Source organism: Aythya ferina, assembly GCF_964211825.1.
Source record: "Aythya ferina genome assembly, chromosome: Z".
Classification (NCBI taxonomy): Eukaryota; Metazoa; Chordata; class Aves; order Anseriformes; family Anatidae; genus Aythya; species Aythya ferina.
Window position 1 is genome coordinate 43,407,574 of NC_140299.1, and position 17,428 is coordinate 43,425,001.

At 35.6% G+C, this 17,428-nt stretch overlaps 1 protein-coding gene across 5 annotated transcripts in view; it reads right to left on the minus strand.

Moving 5' to 3' along the window:
* Positions 1-404: 404 nt before the first annotated feature.
* The window catches only part of TUT7 (terminal uridylyl transferase 7), a 33,735-nt gene continuing 16,711 nt past the window's right edge, over positions 405-17,428 (minus strand). For 2 of the 5 annotated variants that reach the window (XM_084505472.1, XM_084505473.1), the window contains exons 12-28: positions 16,302-16,482; positions 14,764-15,890; positions 14,488-14,638; positions 13,758-13,844; positions 12,389-12,489; positions 11,825-11,882; positions 11,029-11,132; positions 9,878-9,967; positions 9,675-9,788; positions 9,490-9,567; positions 8,645-8,822; positions 7,413-7,460; positions 7,212-7,303; positions 6,609-6,724; positions 4,684-5,009; positions 2,889-2,965; positions 1,505-2,718 (exon numbers count right to left, since the gene is read on the minus strand). In XM_084505472.1, the coding sequence (XP_084361598.1) occupies positions 2,524-2,718; positions 2,889-2,965; positions 4,684-5,009; positions 6,609-6,724; positions 7,212-7,303; positions 7,413-7,460; positions 8,645-8,822; positions 9,490-9,567; positions 9,675-9,788; positions 9,878-9,967; positions 11,029-11,132; positions 11,825-11,882; positions 12,389-12,489; positions 13,758-13,844; positions 14,488-14,638; positions 14,764-15,890; positions 16,302-16,482 (3,123 nt within the window). In that variant the 3' untranslated portion in view covers positions 1,505-2,523. Of the gene's footprint in view, positions 1,465-1,504; positions 2,719-2,888; positions 2,966-4,683; positions 5,026-6,608; positions 6,725-7,211; positions 7,304-7,412; positions 7,461-8,644; positions 8,823-9,489; positions 9,568-9,674; positions 9,789-9,877; positions 9,968-11,028; positions 11,133-11,824; positions 11,883-12,388; positions 12,490-13,757; positions 13,845-14,487; positions 14,639-14,763; positions 15,891-16,301; positions 16,483-17,428 lie in introns of those variants that run through there. The other 3 variants (XM_084505474.1, XM_084505475.1, XM_084505476.1) reach the window with 3 other exon arrangements.

Here is a 17,428-nt window from a genome sequence, read left to right on the forward strand (position 1 = left end):
TGGGGTATGAGTGAAAAACTACAGAAAAAAAACATTTTTTAAGGGGGAAAAATGGCTTAATTTAAATGAAGACATAAATTACAGAAAAAAAAAAAAAACTATTGTTTGTTGCTGGCTAAGACTGAAAATATGTCAAGAAAAAGATTTTTTTTTAAAAGCTCCAAATATAGAAGTTTATAAATAGCAGGTTACAGATGGATGAAAATCAAAATAGGATCTCAGCTCCTTGAAGTCAAAGTTCTAGCTTTCACCTTCACTTAAAAATAGATAGGTAGGGAAAAAAGATTTAAACATGATATTTCAAAAACCAGATTATTCTAACAAGTTAATCATTAACCTTACATTTAATCAAAGGAATACTGAAAACTACAACCTAAGAAGAAATATAGAAACTTAAGTCTGAATTTTGTTTTTTTTTTAAAATTTATTTAAAAGTCATAAATAACAGTGGTTTCAGTTTTACGACGTAACTAATTATCTCCTGAACAAGATAGAGAGTACATTACCAGCTCTGGAAGGACTTCAAGTAAAGCTCAAGTTGATAATACTACTTAAATTCTTGGCTGGTCCAAGGATTCCATTCACATTTTATGAAAATGGACGTGTTTTCCCCAGTTGCCATATATCATTTCTCTGTTACATAAAGCAGTTATGTCTGTATCCCCAAGGTCATGAAAAAGATTCTTAGCAGCATCAAACAGGACTGACCTGTTTCATAGTCCTTTTTTTTTTTTTTCTTCTTTTTCCCCTCTTGTACACAAGCACAGCAGCAAATGAATTCCCATAAAATCACAGAAGGGAAAACAAAACAAAACAAAACCCTTAATGGCACTGCTTATCTGCAGAGACTTTTACGTATGTTTGCTAGTGTCCATGTTTTCAGTTCTCTACATGGGGGAAAAGAAAACACCACAAAAACCTGTTTGCAAACACAGCTGTAGCAGTCTACAAACATTTCATACAATTTTACACAAGGATTCAGTAAACAATCAACATTTATAAATATTTGCTCTTTCAAAAATTAGTTTTTGAAGAAAATACATATTTGGCTTGCACACAATTTTAGTGCATTTTAAAATGGTCAGGCTGAATGACAAAACCTTGGTCCATTTTTAATACCTGCCCTTATCTATATGATTTACCTAGTAAACAAATACAAAATGTGGTGGCTTTCTATTAAAATGCTGAAACAACCTATTTAAGAGCAGGGGTCCATGGTATGAGACCAGAAATCCAGTTTCTTTTCCTAGCAATTTGTATTAAATTTAAAGAAACATGGGTATTTAAAGTTGAAGATTGTTTATGCTGCTGTCCTGTGAATCCAGATGCTTTAGCCAAAGTAAGTTTTTAAGTGAATGAAGGGCCTGTATTGCAATTTAACAGTGCTTCATATCCCTCATGATTCTTGTTGGGTCCTCTTCTGTGAGGCTTTTCCCTGAGTCATGTATTTATTGGAAAGGCTGCCTGAGATTGGGGGGGGAAAAAAAGCATCACACTTTAAAGATTTAAAGGTTTCAAATAATATTAAAAAGAAAAAAACACAGACGTAAAGCAAATGAAACAACCAGACAGGAGGAAAATACCGTTAAGTCAAACTACAATGAAGTCACACACAGATCAACTTTATAACATCAGCTGCTGAAGCACAGTAGGAAATACTAAAATATAAACAAGGAAGACTATTTTTTTTCCAACTAAACAGCTAATGACAAATCACTTTGTGCTTTAAATGCCCAAACTTTGATTTGAAAGAGTTGTGCAATGCAAACAGGAAGTACTATCCCCACCCCACAAAAAACTGAGACTCTAATGAGGTACTTAATAGCAGTTTAGTCTTCAGAAGTTTTTGAAGACTACTCAAATCCCCCTTCAGGTGTCTCAGAAGAGACTTATATATATTTATATATTTCGAGGGGGGGGGAGGAAGGGGGAGCTTCTAAATGGTTTGCAGTTGCACTCAAAACTCAAAGTAATAAAAAAAAAAAAAAGTGCAGTTGCTTTTAAAATCTTCATTGTACCAGTTAATAAGTTAAGTGTGTGAAATTACTGAAAGGAAGCTGCAGTGGCAACCATGCATCTAACACAATGCACAAAACATCTCTGATCCAGAGAGTACATAAAGGCCTTTATGTCATCATCTGACTGCTACTTGTAAGTGTAATTTTAACTTTCTTGCATTTTGGCAGCTCAGACAAAGGATGTGCTTTCATAGTCTCTCCTAAGTTAGCTGATCATATGGAATTCTAGACGATTACTCTGAGGAAGCCTCACAAGAAAGTGCTCCACATGTCGTCCCTGAAGAGAAACACAGAACCCCGTGTATGCCAAAACAGAGGGAGAGAAGAGAAAGATTGATAAAAACACCATATCCTTCTGCAAGATAAATCTATCAGAGTTAAATAAAGAACAAATGGCTGACAGAATTAACATGCCTTATATGTTCTGCTCCCAAAACACAACTGAAAAAAAAAAAGCACATTTCCAGATTAAAAAAAAACACAACTGTTTTCATTTCAGAATTATCTAGCATCCTGTCCAGACTACTGCTGTGTTCAGCAAATTGGGCAGAGTTCCCGTTAGGACTGATGGAGAAAGCAAGTTAAAAATGCATGCCTTTGCACAAAAGTTCCGAATTGAAATTAAGACATACAAACCTGACTGGGGACTCAAAAATACTTTTCCTTTTTGTTTCTTTTTTTCTTCATGTATAAGCATTCCCTATAAATAACACATATATATTGATGAATGAACAAAACTGAATTATAACAATAACCCCCCGCCCCCAAAGGTTCTCCTTGAAAGCTTAAGTAAAGCTATTTTTAGTTACTTTGCATACAAAAAATATTTAAAGAGAAAAAGATCCAGGAAAAGGAACATATAGCATTTACCTGATTTAATCGACCACCATGTTTGGCAACAGTTGGTAAAGAAGGGGATCCACACAACGCTTCTAGCTTTGATCCTCCTGAAAAGGTCATGACATAACCAAGATTTACTGATCTGAAACTAGTTTCCATCTCAGGTATCATAACATAAAAAAAAATACAAAGATACTTGCAATCTACTTTCATAGCACAGAAAACACATGCCATTGCTATTTTCCTCCATTTTATAATATGGAAAGTGGGCACAATGAAGTGAGATGCATCTATAGATAAGCATCTAAGGAATCTTCTCCGAAATCTACAGAGGAATACTGGGATCTTCAGAGAACAAATGAAGACATGGGGTTAAGAGAACTGTCCAAAGTCCCATAGAATGTTTGTAGCACAGCAAGGAACAAAAATTAGATCTCCTGGGTACACTCCTTCGTAGTCTTCTACTCAACTACAGAGAACACTTCAGGCACTAAGCAAGCAAAAAACAAAAGCACAACCTAGACCAATTTTCCCCCTCTTCAAATTCAAATATAGTAATTCCCAAAACACCCATCATTCCCATCAGTGACTACAAAACAGTCAGACATACTCATTTTCACCACAGCAAAACTCAGCATGACGGCAAATGAAATGGTGGCAAGATATGCTCAAAGATAAAGAAACTCAAAAGTTAAATTTAAATTTGACATGCACCTTCAAAACATCAGAAGCTGGATGGCCTTACTTTATAAACATCTTTTTTGTCCTCCTATTTCTTCTAGTGGTTTATCAAATTAAGAATACTTCCAAATACTCTGAAAGTTCTCAATATATTTGCAACCATTTTCCTACCACTTCCAGTATTTTGGTAGCACAGTCTTATGCCTTCTTCTGCTAAATACATCTGATTAAGAGTCTCCTTACCTGAGCTAGAAAGAACATTTTTGCTAAGAGAGAAAAGCTGGTTTGAAATGATGTTTATGCAACAGATTCCTGATTTTTACTTTAAAATGTCAAGTACTGAACAATCTGTAGAGCACTTTTTCTATAATTTAAATGCTCTTAGGTTTACTTAAGGGAAAACTGTAATGCTGTGTTCCTTTGGGAGCTAGCTGAAAGTACCATTCATCATCTTAAAGAAATTCATTTTTATTACAGAGTGATTTTCATTTACAACACAGATGATGAGAGATCTGTCTAATCTGAAGGATGACTTAGATACTGCTTAGCAGTTCACTGTTTTGTTCAAGTCTGTCAGTAAAGATCTAGGCGTGGGGCCCTTTTGTAACTTTTTTTTTTTTTTTTAAGCTCGAAGTTACAATTTGACTCCAGGAAAAATGATCAATTAAGGAGGAACACTTTATTTTATTTCATTCACAGTATTTTATCTGAGCAATTTATTTTATTTAGTGACATTGTGGTCACTAAATATTTTGTGTATGGGAAGATGTTGGGAAGAGCTATAAGCTAGCTTTTACTGCTATTTCAGTGCACCAAAATAGAAGCTGTAATTTGAAATGTTAGCAAACTCTTATGTAGAGAGGACAATGAAAGCAATTTCAACATAACACTCTACTCTTTTTTTTTTTTTTTTTACTTCCATCTTACCTGCTAAGAGAAACTATGTCACATCTGAGGATATGGCAGAGTTTTGAAAGGTACATGAGGAAGGGAAAACTGACCAAGTGTGACTACATTTTTAAAACATGAGACAGCATTCATGTGATGCAATTCAAACCAAAAACCTTTACCTATTAGTCAACACCATTAAAAATTCCCAAACAGTAAATTCTGCCTAAGCTACTCAGGTTGATCAGCTTCATACCTGCAGCTGCTTTATACTGTGGACACTCCTTTTTGATATGACCTTCTCTTCCACAGATGAAACAACGTTTTTCTCTTAACTCTCTGTCTTCCAGACGCTTCCACTTCTCTGCTGATTGCCTGGGACTCTTTTCTCTTCCAGTTTCCACTATCCCCCTTGTTGGTTTGCTCTTCGGAGGTGTAAATGGATGCAACTTTCCCTCTTTCACTGAGCTTTCTTTTTCTGTTGTTTTGTTCTGGGTTTCTTTGTCCTCTCTGCTTCTTTTCTCTTTGTTTTCTGGGTACCTCTGATTTTTGCTATCTTCATAATCACGTTGCCGCCTTACTCTACAAGAGGAAAAGGCTACAGAGTTCATACACCTTATACTATACATACATGGAAGAAAAAAACCCGCAAGCATCGCATATGCACAGTAAATGTATTTCATGTATTTCCTCAGATGGTCAAATAAAGTTAATTCCTTTGACTCTCCCAACAAACAGTCCTATACTGATATAAAATGCATTTAATGATTTAACTTTGCAATTATATTACAATACAGGTGAAAAGCTAATAATTGTATCTCAAAAACATTAAAATGTCTGTAGGAAGATCTGTGTGCTGTAGGTGTAAAGACAGTGGAAGAAAAGAAACACCAAGCAAAATGCTAACAGATAAAAATAGGGTATCATTCTTGTACAATTTTATCAGAGATCTAGCTTCCTTCCTTCCCAAACCGTGTACATTCACAGTATCTCTAAAAATCTGGGAGAAGATTCTAATGTTCAAAGTGACTTACAGTGTTGCCTATTAGCAAGGACACAGGTATCATTACTGGGTTTATTTATCTTTTTATCTATGACCTGGAGAAGGAGCAATATTCCGAGTCTGAAGATGACAATAAGCTCCTTTGTTCACACAGATGCAGCACTAAGGGCAAGCAACTGGAAGAAACTGAATGAGTCGTCAAAATGATAGCAGACAAGCGTCAACATAGATAAACTGTGAATAATGCATCCGGTTATACAAGCTCTAAATCATGTCCATACAATGTTGAACTTGGAACTGGCAATTAGAACTAAGAAAAGACATCTTGGAAAAAAATTTAAAGAAATCTCAAAAAAAAACCATAACAACTAACTGACAAACAGTATTGGCCAAAAAGGTTAATGTTTATCATCATATATACATTTTTTTTTTCTACGTAAAACCATGATGTACCAACATCTGAGTACTGCATGTTGATCTGGTCTCAATCCTTTAAGAAGGAAGTAGTGGAGATAAAGAAGGCACAGGGAAAGGCAGCTAAACTGAAAGGAGCAACTGTCTAAAGAGGAAATATTAAAAAAGGCCAAGGCACAAACTTGGAAAGAAGCTAGAAGGAAAGAAGCACAATCATGGCTTACAAACTCATGAAGGTCGTATCATTACTGACTAAATCCTACAACGCTATGCCTATGAAATGTTCATGAAACTGACTTTGGTTTAAAAGAGGTAAAAGAAAGTACTAGTTTAGACAGCATTTAGCATACTTCTGGAACTAGTTACCAAAGAAGGTAAACAGGAGAATCAGGTTCAGAAGAACAACTTAAAAAGATAAAATTGTAAATAACTCCAGTCCACAAATGACTACCACCAGAGCAGGTGCATGCTCGATCATCTCTTATTCAGCAACTGGAATGATGGTGGTATGAAAGAGAAGAGATTCCAGAAAACAGCCAACTAGTGTGCCTTCCATAAACAGCACCTCCTATTTGCAGTGTCTGGACAGATGCGTTGACTTTTGCTCTAATGCTGTACAGAATATAGCTGCATTTGTGCAGCTTTAGCTTGCACAAATTCTAATTTTCTAAAAATTCTAATTTTTAGAAAGAAGATTCTATTCTAATCTTCCTTCTAAACAAACCTAAGGAAACGTTGCACACGGATCCCAGAACTATACTCACTTTCTTCTCAAGGGACAATCTTTCATGAAGTGGCCAATTTTACCACAAATTCTGCAGCATCTGTCATTTGGTGCTAATTCTCCTTCTGTGAGTACTTCTGGATCAAAAAAGTACTCCTGAAAACAAAGAAAAGAAAAAAAGATGCATTTAAATTGCAAATCGAAACACTTGGCAATCAAAACAGATAAACAAATTTTGAACTACAGTAGGATTTCTGAAAAAGTATAAACCTTTTGTGTGTAGCTGAACTCCTGAGAAACCTGATGAGATTAACTGTCCACTGCTGCCTCTTCTTCACAGGCAGCTTGCCAACTACCAAGTCTGCAAGTTCTTTTTAAAAACACAGTCTTAAAGAATGGTAAGCTGTTTTTGATAGAGACTAAAATACTGAAAAATCTGCACAGTGAATATCTCAGTTTATCAGTATTCTGCATGCATCCACATTTTATACGACATGAAAGCAGTATTTAATAATGACTATACAGATTTATTAGAGAACTGTTGAAATTTAGGAGAGAACATAAGGAGACTGTAACCATGTTCCCACAAGTGATAAGTTATACATCCAAGAGCATGTACATACTTCTCTTAGAAGCAGCTTACCATTTTTGATTGATACTCTTTAGGAAATATTTTTACAGGAGTACCAAATACCCTTCTGCCATTGATAAAAGCCTTCATTATAAAATTTGTCACTAGGGAAACAAAAAAGAGAAAACATTATGAAACACCAAGCAAGCCTGGAAAATAAGATTTAAGACAAGATTGTCACTTTGTACACAAATTTGTCAACAGGAAACTTACTTTTTCTTGATAATCCAGCTCCAAGATTGTGATTCAAATCAAAGGGGTCTGCATAAAAAGCATTATAGACTTTATTGAAGTCCAGGGTAAGATCAGCAAGACATGTATAACACATGGATAAGCCAAGGCAGCTATTTCACAATGCTCAATTAATACACTGAAATTAAAATGTTTTCAAACTTATAGAAAAACTCCACGGACACAGGATTACTGCAGTCCATCTCTAAAGTGACTTGAGTATTCTGGAGTGCATTAAGCATGGTATAGCTAGACAGTCAAGGAAAGTGATTGTCCTGCTCTGCTCTACACTGGTGCAGTCTCACCTCAAGTAATGCACACAATTTTGGGTGCACAATACAAGAGGACAAAAAACTATTAGAGAGTGCCCGAAGAAGGGCAACAAAGATGGTGAAGGACCTAGAGGAGATGACATATGAGGCGCAGCTGAGGCCCTTGGTTTGACCAGCCCCGAGCAGAGCAGGCTGAGGGGAGGCCTCATGGCGGCCTGCAGCTCCCTCACGAGGGGAGCGGAGGGGCAGGCGCTGAGCTCTGCTCTCTGGGGACAGCGACAGGACCCAAGGGGACGGCATGGAGCTGGGACAGGGGAGGGTCAGGCTGGGGGATAGGGAAAGGTTCTGCACCCAGAGGGGGGTTGGGCAGTGGGACAGGCTGCCCAGTAAAGTGGTCATGGCACCAAGCCTGCCAAAGTTCAAGAAGCGTTTGGATACTGTCAGACATATGGTTTGATTTTGGGGTGATCCTGTGTGGAGCCATGAATTGGACTTGATCCTTGTGGGTCTCTTCCAACTTGGGATATTCTACAATACTATGAAAGAGTAAGTTGTAAGTCATGAAAGTCACACGGGTCAGAAAATGGCTTAGGAAACACTTCTGAAATGGATCACTGTATTTTCTTGATTGAGACCTTGGTATTAGCAGTGTAATACATACATAGCATTAAATCAGTTGTTCAAATATGGACTCTGCAAAAATTAGTGTCAGTGAGAAAATCTCCAGGTATGAAGTCTGCTTTGTAGCTTCTTTGCAGGTAGAGAAAAAAAAGAACTTTTAGCAATAGTGAAACTCAATGGGAATTTTTATACAGACTTTAAAACATGAAGAAATAGCAACTTGAAATCTAGTCACAGAAAAATAAGAAAGCCATGTGAAAAGATCATTTTTTTCATGTGGGCATGAAAGCAATTCCACATGCGTACATTATGTGCTTTTACCTTCAATTACAATGTATTTGGAGGTCCACTGCTTCTTGAAAGTTGTAAGTAGATTCTTTCTCCTAATGCAGATGACATGTTCTTTAAAATCAAATTCTTCAGTGTAAAAACGGAGAAGTCCCAGCCACAGTTGCCCAACAGATTCAGTGTTTTTGCCAAAGTCAGGCCAAACATCTGGCTGAAAACGACAAAAATATTTTAATTTTAAATACTTACATTAGGCAGAATAACATTGTAACTTGGAACTCCAACAAGGCAAGCTTTATTCTATAAAGAAACATGATTCAGTTACTCCAGAGTACTTCCCTTCACAATTGGTATTAATAGACGAATATTGATTTTAAAGTGGTGTATTTTTTAAACATTAATGATTAAAGTGGAGAATTAATAATATTTCTAACATTAAATTTTGCCTGTTTTCCAAAAGAATTATTAATTCACTTCAAGTGCTCACTTAATACAAAACTATTCAACAGATTTAACCAACTATTGCCTGTATATGTAGCTTATACTTGAAGGAATTCTCTACCCAGTAATATGGCACATCCAACAACTAATCACGATTAACACCTTAAAGTAATTTCTTTTAAATCTCTTTTTTGCAGATTATGCAGGTTTGTTTTTTTGGTGTTTTTGCTGTTGTACAGATGCTTGCATTACTGAGTTGAATACAATCGACTATATTCCTAAAGCTTCACACTGGGATTTTCAAAGGAATAGCTACTCCAGTTACGTTTCTTTATTCAACCACCACATTTGAGGATAATGTTTCTTAAATTGAATTATTTTTGATTTGCAGAGCTACAGGTAGCACCATTTCGAATTCACTTTTCTGATTTACTCACCAACTCTTCTATCTTATCAAAGAAATAAACGTTCCAACCATCAACTAAAATTTCAGGCTTTTTTGGTTCTTTGTAGATCTGAAAAGACAGTATTAAACTCATTAGAAGAGCCCTTTAAGATTCATCACTGACATTCTTCTGGTCAATACTGTGTACAGATACTCATTTCTTTTGATATACTGTACCTCTTGAAGAACAGGGATGACAGGTGGATTTCTCTGTTGAAGAAAATAAAGCACCATAAGAGTATAAGCGTAAGAAGAAAGGCTACCTCGAGATGCGTCTCCTATGTCACACATCTAGAAAAAAAGAAACAAATTACATCTTTTGTGGTTATCATCTCTTGCTGCAAGCATTACTGCTTCTAGAATGTCAGAAACAAACTCACCTTTGTAAAGACTTTCATTGTGTAGCACAAAAATTTTACTCTAGGATCAATGGCTGAATATGATGACAGGAGTCTTGTATTATGCAAGGCCTATGAAAATAAGAAAGTCACGTACAAAATACAGAAGCTCTGAAGAAATGAGAGAATAAGCTGAGAACTCATTTTTTTTTTTTTTTTTAAGTCAAGAGAGTAAAAGTCAACGAATGATTCCGAGCACTGTAGACTGAGTACATGTATACATGCATACTTCTTCCATTCTAATTTATTTAAAAATAGTAATGAGTTTGTGCACAAGAAGTCTTCAGAGTAGTGTGCTCAACAAACACAGGTGAAGCCCTGTGTAGTAAAGTGTTTACTGAGAAAGGAAGCATACGACCATGAGGTATCACCTGCTCTGTTAAAAAGCTGACAAACAACCTTCATCTGCTCAGAAGTGGTATAAAGCAGCATTCACAGAACAGGATTTCAGAAAGGGAAGAATTCATCTACTACTCCATTTTCCAAATTTTTGGTAAAAAGTAAGATCATGTATGAAAAGATTTCATTTCAGAATGTGAGAGCCATCAACTGACCCATCTGAACGTGTAACTTCTAGAACAGAGTTTCAGACTTACTTATTGGTTGAGGTATCTTCCTCAAGATTCCCCTTGGGCTCAAACAGAAGCTTCATAAAGTTTAATGCTTCACTCTAAAACTTACTTTTCTTTGATGCTGCAAGGAACTGGCTACTTAACTACAGAGACATTGAAATAAACAAGACTTGTGTAAAATATCCAGCCAAGGTCTTTTTTTCTGAATCTGGATTCTAAATCACTGTCCCACATCTCAAATGTTACACAAGAGCTGTGATGGGAAGTGAGGGATGGGAAAGCTGAAGTTGCATTTATTTGTCTTTCTGATTTACGGAAAGAATTAAACACCTAGAACTCTACTGCTTATTCTTACTGAGCAACTAATATATTGTCTTATACATGTAGATGTCCATTGACTGCACTCAGTTAAACCAAACCAAAACAAAAAATCCCTTGGCTTCGCAATATAAAACAGAAACAGGTAACTGGAAACATTTGACTACTGAACCTCAACAAAGCTATCATTTCATCCTCAAGAAGTAGTCCCACATTTTTCTGTTGAAAAGCAGATAACCTTACCAGAGTGTTATATAAACTGATGTCTACTTCAAGACCACTTCTGACATGGAAAAATTTGACAATTGGGACTTTAGCTGTTGTTATAGGCAAGACATTTCTGAGACCTAGGAGGAAATGTTTAATTACTACATGGTTGCAATACAGTCATTAACAGTATAGAATGCTTTACAACTAAGCCCATAGTAAGAATGCTACAAAATAAAATCTTAGTTGATACCAGAATTTGTATTACTTATATTTTAACACTGACTTTAGGCATTTGTTAAACACTACAAATATACTAAATACATTATACAAATACATGAATGCTCCCCAATCAAACAAAGATCAGTCAAAATAACAAAAATAAACTTAAAGAGATCAGAGTTACAGTTTACTCCACTAATAAAAGTCGTTTAAGATAAACTAAAACAAGCAAAACAAAAGAGTATTTTCTTGTAGATTGAGCAGAACATCTATTGTAAGCTTGTATTAGACTACCTTTTACCATTACCTTCTTAGGCACTGAACATACGACATAACTACTAGCTTGAAGTCTCAAACTTAAAGCTTGTTCTTATGCATTTAAGTTATGAATCTAACGTCTGTCCTATTCAGATGCAGTTTTAAAACACCGTAACCTTAAAACCTGCATGTGCAAATAAATCCAAATATCTACAATGTGTACTCTTACTCTAATATTAAGTTCCATCAGTACAGTTTTTTATTAATGATTTTCCATCTACAGTGCTGCAGAACTTTATCACAACAGTCGAAGTCACAAATAGAACCACTTATTTTAATATTCAAGAGTTACCTGACTGTTTCTTGAGAACTTTTGCTAAATCTTCAATGATTCTGATGCAATCAAGTCCCTAAGACATAAAAAAAAAAGTGAAAACTGAAATATCTGCTACAAGTATTTCAGATGAGCCTTTTATTACTTGCTATTTAAGCTTTAAGCTGCTTAAGAATAAAGTTGCTTAAGTTTAAATGAGCTTAAATGACAATTCAGTTTCGTATCCCAACACTAGACAGTATCCCAACACACACTTCTTTAAAGTTTTTATTAGGCATGAAAGGAGATTTATGTTCTTTTCCATTGTCTGCCACTTCTAGTTGTTCGTGCTACAAAGTGTGTTATTTATTTGCACAGCAAAGTTATGCTAGTGCATAATTCAGAAAATTGACTACCAAGAGAAGTTCCTTGAACTCATGCCTAGACCAATACAAAAAAAAAAAAAATTACTTTTGTGCTACCTACTAGTGTTTTATTCTAATCTGGAAAGCTTTCACAAAATGATAAATTTGCTACAATATATGTACAACATAAATAAAGTCATGCATTTATTAGAAAAACAACAAAATCTTGTCTAGCTACCTCAGCTGTTTCCAGCCCATCCATCGTCATACAGATATCAAGGTCACTTTGCTTGAAGCCAAAGCCATTTTTTGAGGAACCAAACAAATTCAGCTTTGTTCCTGTAAAAGATGTGATGGATTGTAATCACATTGACACAGAATCTCAAACTATAAATAGCCTTCAAACCACTGTATGCTTTTTAATATGTTTTAATACACTGTTTTTCTATGGTACTTCAAAATTTATTTCCTATCAGCCTGGAAAAAAAATATCTGCTTTTATTGGTTCAAAAGAGAAGTCTGAGATTCAGAGAAAAATTAGGTGATCCTGTAGTTACATGATCAGCATGCAGGCATAGGCTGAAATCTTACTAAAATATGCAAGATTGCTCTCTGTAAGAAAACTTCATAATAAGGGACCCGTCTGTCAACATACTAGGCTCCAGCAAAAAAATAATTTATTCTGTGAATTTTTAAAGACTATGAACTGAATGGTGGTACAAATCCAAAAAAAAAAAAAAAATTCAGAAACAAAAGAAGAGTTTCAAGCACCTACGGTCTGAGGACAGGTCAGAATTTTAAAATATTTCAAAATCAGTAACTTTTGGTAGGACAATATGGATCACTCTCCTGACTCTGTACAAAATTTTAATATATATTTATACACAGACTAATATGTATATATGTATGTAAGTGCATATAGATAGATAGATATACACAGTCTTTGAGGTACTACCATCTTTTCCATGTCTTAGTAATCAAAATATAAAAAAATATAAAATCAAAGAAGTACTGAAACAAATGGAAACACGTTCATAAACTAAAATATTGTTTTTAAGCCTTTGGATTAGGAATCCTAAGAGGGTTCTTAAAGACTATAAATAGCTTATTGATGTTGTATAAATGAAAAGCCTAGTTAATGAATGCAGCTAAACCACCTATCATAAAAATGTTCTACTATTACTTTGGTTTTCTCCTTCGCTTGCCATTGTTCCTTGCTACTGTTACATTTAGGACTCAGTCCAAGAAGGCTTAAAACAAAACCTGTGTGGCCTTGTTTTTCTTTAATAAAAAATAAATAACAACTGACATAGTTGTCTTTTTTGTTCAAACAAATAAAATTTGTGTTAACAGGAAGGGAGTCCAGGGCGTGATAGACAAGACTGAGATACTAAGCTGCACTAGTTAATGGCTATTGTAATGGAAAATAACAGAAATTAATGTAATGATATATAGTAGTGCTAAGCAACAACACAGATGTTCAATACTAAAATGTTTATTATGACACTATGATAGGTTTTATTGGAAAACACTCAAGTATGAACTCAACAAAGTATAAATATAAATTGTAAAAAAGTATAAATATAAAGCTTGAACTACCAAATTACCTGGGAATTCCAGTCTAATGAAGTTTTCCAAGTTTTGTCGTATATGTTCCCGAGCCTGATCCTCCATAGTATTTGGTGCAAAATCCTCTTAAAAACAAACAAGTGAAAAACAATTAAGGTAAACTGATCTGTAGAAAGAGTCAATGGCAAAGATTCAAATAAAAAAGTGAGGGGTACACAGCAGGGAGAAGAGAAAAGAAAGAGAAGATTCAAATGTCAAGGAAAAAGCAAGGATGAAGAAGAAGAGAAATACCTGTTCAAAGAAAAACATTAATTAGACAAATAATGCATTTTGTCAGGTCAGAAATGGTGAGAGAGAAAGGAGGAAAGTTGTGTCACTCTGAAAAGAATAAAAGTGGAGAAGTGTTATAAAACAGTATACTTCTAGATCATAGAAGACTTCTAGAACATTGAAGTCTTTGCTTACTAAGAACCATTACTCAAATGGTTTATTTAGAAGCATCAGTCAAAAGATTCCACCCCAAACTAAACTCTTATATTTATATTAAGATGCCTGAGTAATTAGACAGTGTGTGGAATTGTTTTGTATTTCTCCAGATACAAGTTCTAGATACAATCCTATTGTAGCCTTACAAATCTTAGGAAGTATATCTGTAAGAGTAGGATGCAGTGTGGCAAATAAACTGGTCTCCATAACATTAGCCTGTGGTTATTACATTGGTTTTTACAATCCTTTTCTTCCCCACAATATGCAAAGGAAAAAACTTACGATAACATTGGACACAAACTTGATCTAGAATAACTGAAAATTTGGGTGTCAGCGGTGGCAGTGGGTCTAGCTCAATTTTCTTGAAGTCTTCTGGACAATCCCTCTTTAAGTGACCTTCCCGTTTGCACAAGCTACACACTACTGTAGGAGACTGCATGAACAGAAAGCAAGATTGGTTTTAAAAAGTATAACCCTTCAATGAATTCGAGCAGTACTTTCATATATCTGATAACAGAACACAAGCAATATGCTTATGTTCTGTTAAAGCTTGCTTACCTTGCCCTTTGTAAAAGCTGTTTTACTAAATTCATAAAAGAGTTCGGATTCTAAACACTGTCCTATTCCTATGTTCTCTTCCAAAAGACTTCCCTTTTCAGTAAGATCCTCTTGACTCAAATCGATCCTCTGAGATCCATCCACATTTTCTTTCAAATGTTTGTCTTCATATTTATTGGTAACAGACAAATCATCATCTTCCTCTGACAGTGCATCCTCATCTCCAGATCCAGGGAATGTGTTATCTAGTTCACCTTCAGCTCTCATGATACCACCACACACTGTTTGGCTTAGAAGACTTGATTCTTCCTCCTCTTCCTCCTCCTCCTCAGAGTTAATCATTTCAGATAATTGACTTTGTGTTGAACACATGAATTTTTGTGGGGATTCATCCAGTTCATCAGTACCTTCAGTGCTCTCCTCATCAACATCAATCTTGTCATCAATTATACCACTGCACTCTAAGCCGAACTCATCACTCTCTGTAAGTGCTGTGTTTTGAAAACCTTCCAAGTCTGAATTACAGCTTGTCTCTATATCATGCTCAATCACTGTAACAGGAAGATCTCCGCTATCACTGTCTTCATCTATTCCCTGCCCAGTAGTCAAGATATTCCATCTTCTTTCTTGTTCTTCTTCCTCCTCCTCTTCTTCATTTCCACTCTCTGTCTCCTCACAACTTGGTTTAAATCCCTCATTATCTCCAGAAATAACTTCCTCAACTATGCAGTCTGAATCTTCATGAGCAATTCCCAAATGACTTATATCATCCGCTAATTCTTCTTCTGTCAAGCTTTCTGAGCCATCACACGCCTTTGAAGAATCAGTTTTATGTGCCTGGGGAGTATCTGTGGTTTCAACTACATGATCTTCCACTACTGCTGTGTTCATTCTATTATCCAAGCTTTGCAAGTCAGAATTTTCATGCTTTATGGGATCATTTCCATGGTCCAGATTTTGGGATTTCTCCTCATTGGCATTTGGAGAGGACATTTTGCTCAATTTTACATCTTTTTTGTGAGGCAAGGCAAAGTACTTGTAAGTTGCTCTCAGGCAGTGAAGAATATATTCATACATTAGTTGGCTGTTCAAAGTTCTTGCTACATTCCTCTTGACTGAATATGGGTCTAGCAGAAAGAAACAGTGAATCAGCAGTGTAGAAGTTAACCTATTTTAAAAAAATATATAACTTACATCCTTAAAAAAATAAGCCTACTATTTTTAATTACTTTAAAGATTTGTGTAGGCACATAAAGTCTATGCATTGTGCTGAAGACTCCCTCCCTCCATTACCTCCCCTTCTCTTTTTTTTTTTTTTAAATCCACTTATATTACTTTTGATAATACTGCAAAAATAGCCAAACAAAATACTAAACTGATTATACCAAAACATGTTCTACCGTATTATTGGGAATCAATCGCTGTTCAGTGCTAAAGAATTCTAAGTTACTGTGCATGATGTTAATAGCCAAGAACGTACACTGAAAAATTAAAGGTAACAGTTCTATAAGGTCTACTGATGCAGTCTGATAACATACCTTCCACAGCAATGCGCTTTTTAGGCCAGTCCTTTAATTCACGAGACACTGTTTCTTTGAGTCGTATGCTAATAACCAAATCAGGCATGTTGAACTCCAAGGCATAGAAACGAAGCAGTTCTACCCAGAGCTGCCCAGCAGGTGCTGAACACCGCTGTCCTGAATCAAATACTAAGGGAACCTGTCAATTACAGAAAAAAAGCTTATATAATATAATGCATACATAGGTACTGAGATCTTAAAAGATCTGCTAATCTAGAATATGCATTTGTGAATAACATCAGATGGCTCAATTTCCTTGTATTCCATCTGAAATGTAGTATTACAAAATTGATACCGGCTTCTATATTCCTGCAATTGCAATAGAAATTGAAAAACAGAAGAGAAATGATAGCATAAGCTTGTCTGTAATACTTCAGAATGAAAGACTGCAGCAATGGTTAAAGGTATCAATTATTAACAATTGCTTATTTAAGTGTCTGTGTCATAATTTATAAATTTCAAAAAATAAAACCCATATCTAATCCCATTTGACAGAATAGAGACTAAACTTTATTGCTCAATGTTGTAACATGCACCTACACAGTAACACTGTTGCCCACACAATTATTATAAAATAAATGCTTTCTAAGAATAGTTACAGAACTAATCATAGAATCATAGAATGGCTTGGGTTGAAAGGGACCTTAAAAATAATCTAACTCCAACCCCCCTGCCATAGGCAGAGATGCCACCCATTGGATCAGGTTGCCCAGGTTTTCATCTAAATTAGCCTTGAACACTTCCAGAGATGGGACATTCACAGCTTCTCTGGGCAACCTGTTTCAGTGCCTCACCACCCTTACAGAGAAAAACTTACCCCTAATCTCTAACATAAATCTCCCCTCTTTAGTTTAAAAATGTCCCCCCTTGTCCTAACCCCATCTGCCCATGAAAACAATTGCTCTCCATCTTTTTTATAAGCCCCCTTTAAGTACTGAAAGGATACAATGTGGTCTCCTCAGAGCCTTTTTTTCTCCAGGCTGAACATCACCAGCTCTCTCAGCCTTTCTGAGACAGAGGTGCTCTGGCCCTCTAATCATTTTCATGGCCCTCCTCTGTATCTGTTCTAACAGGTCCACATCTTT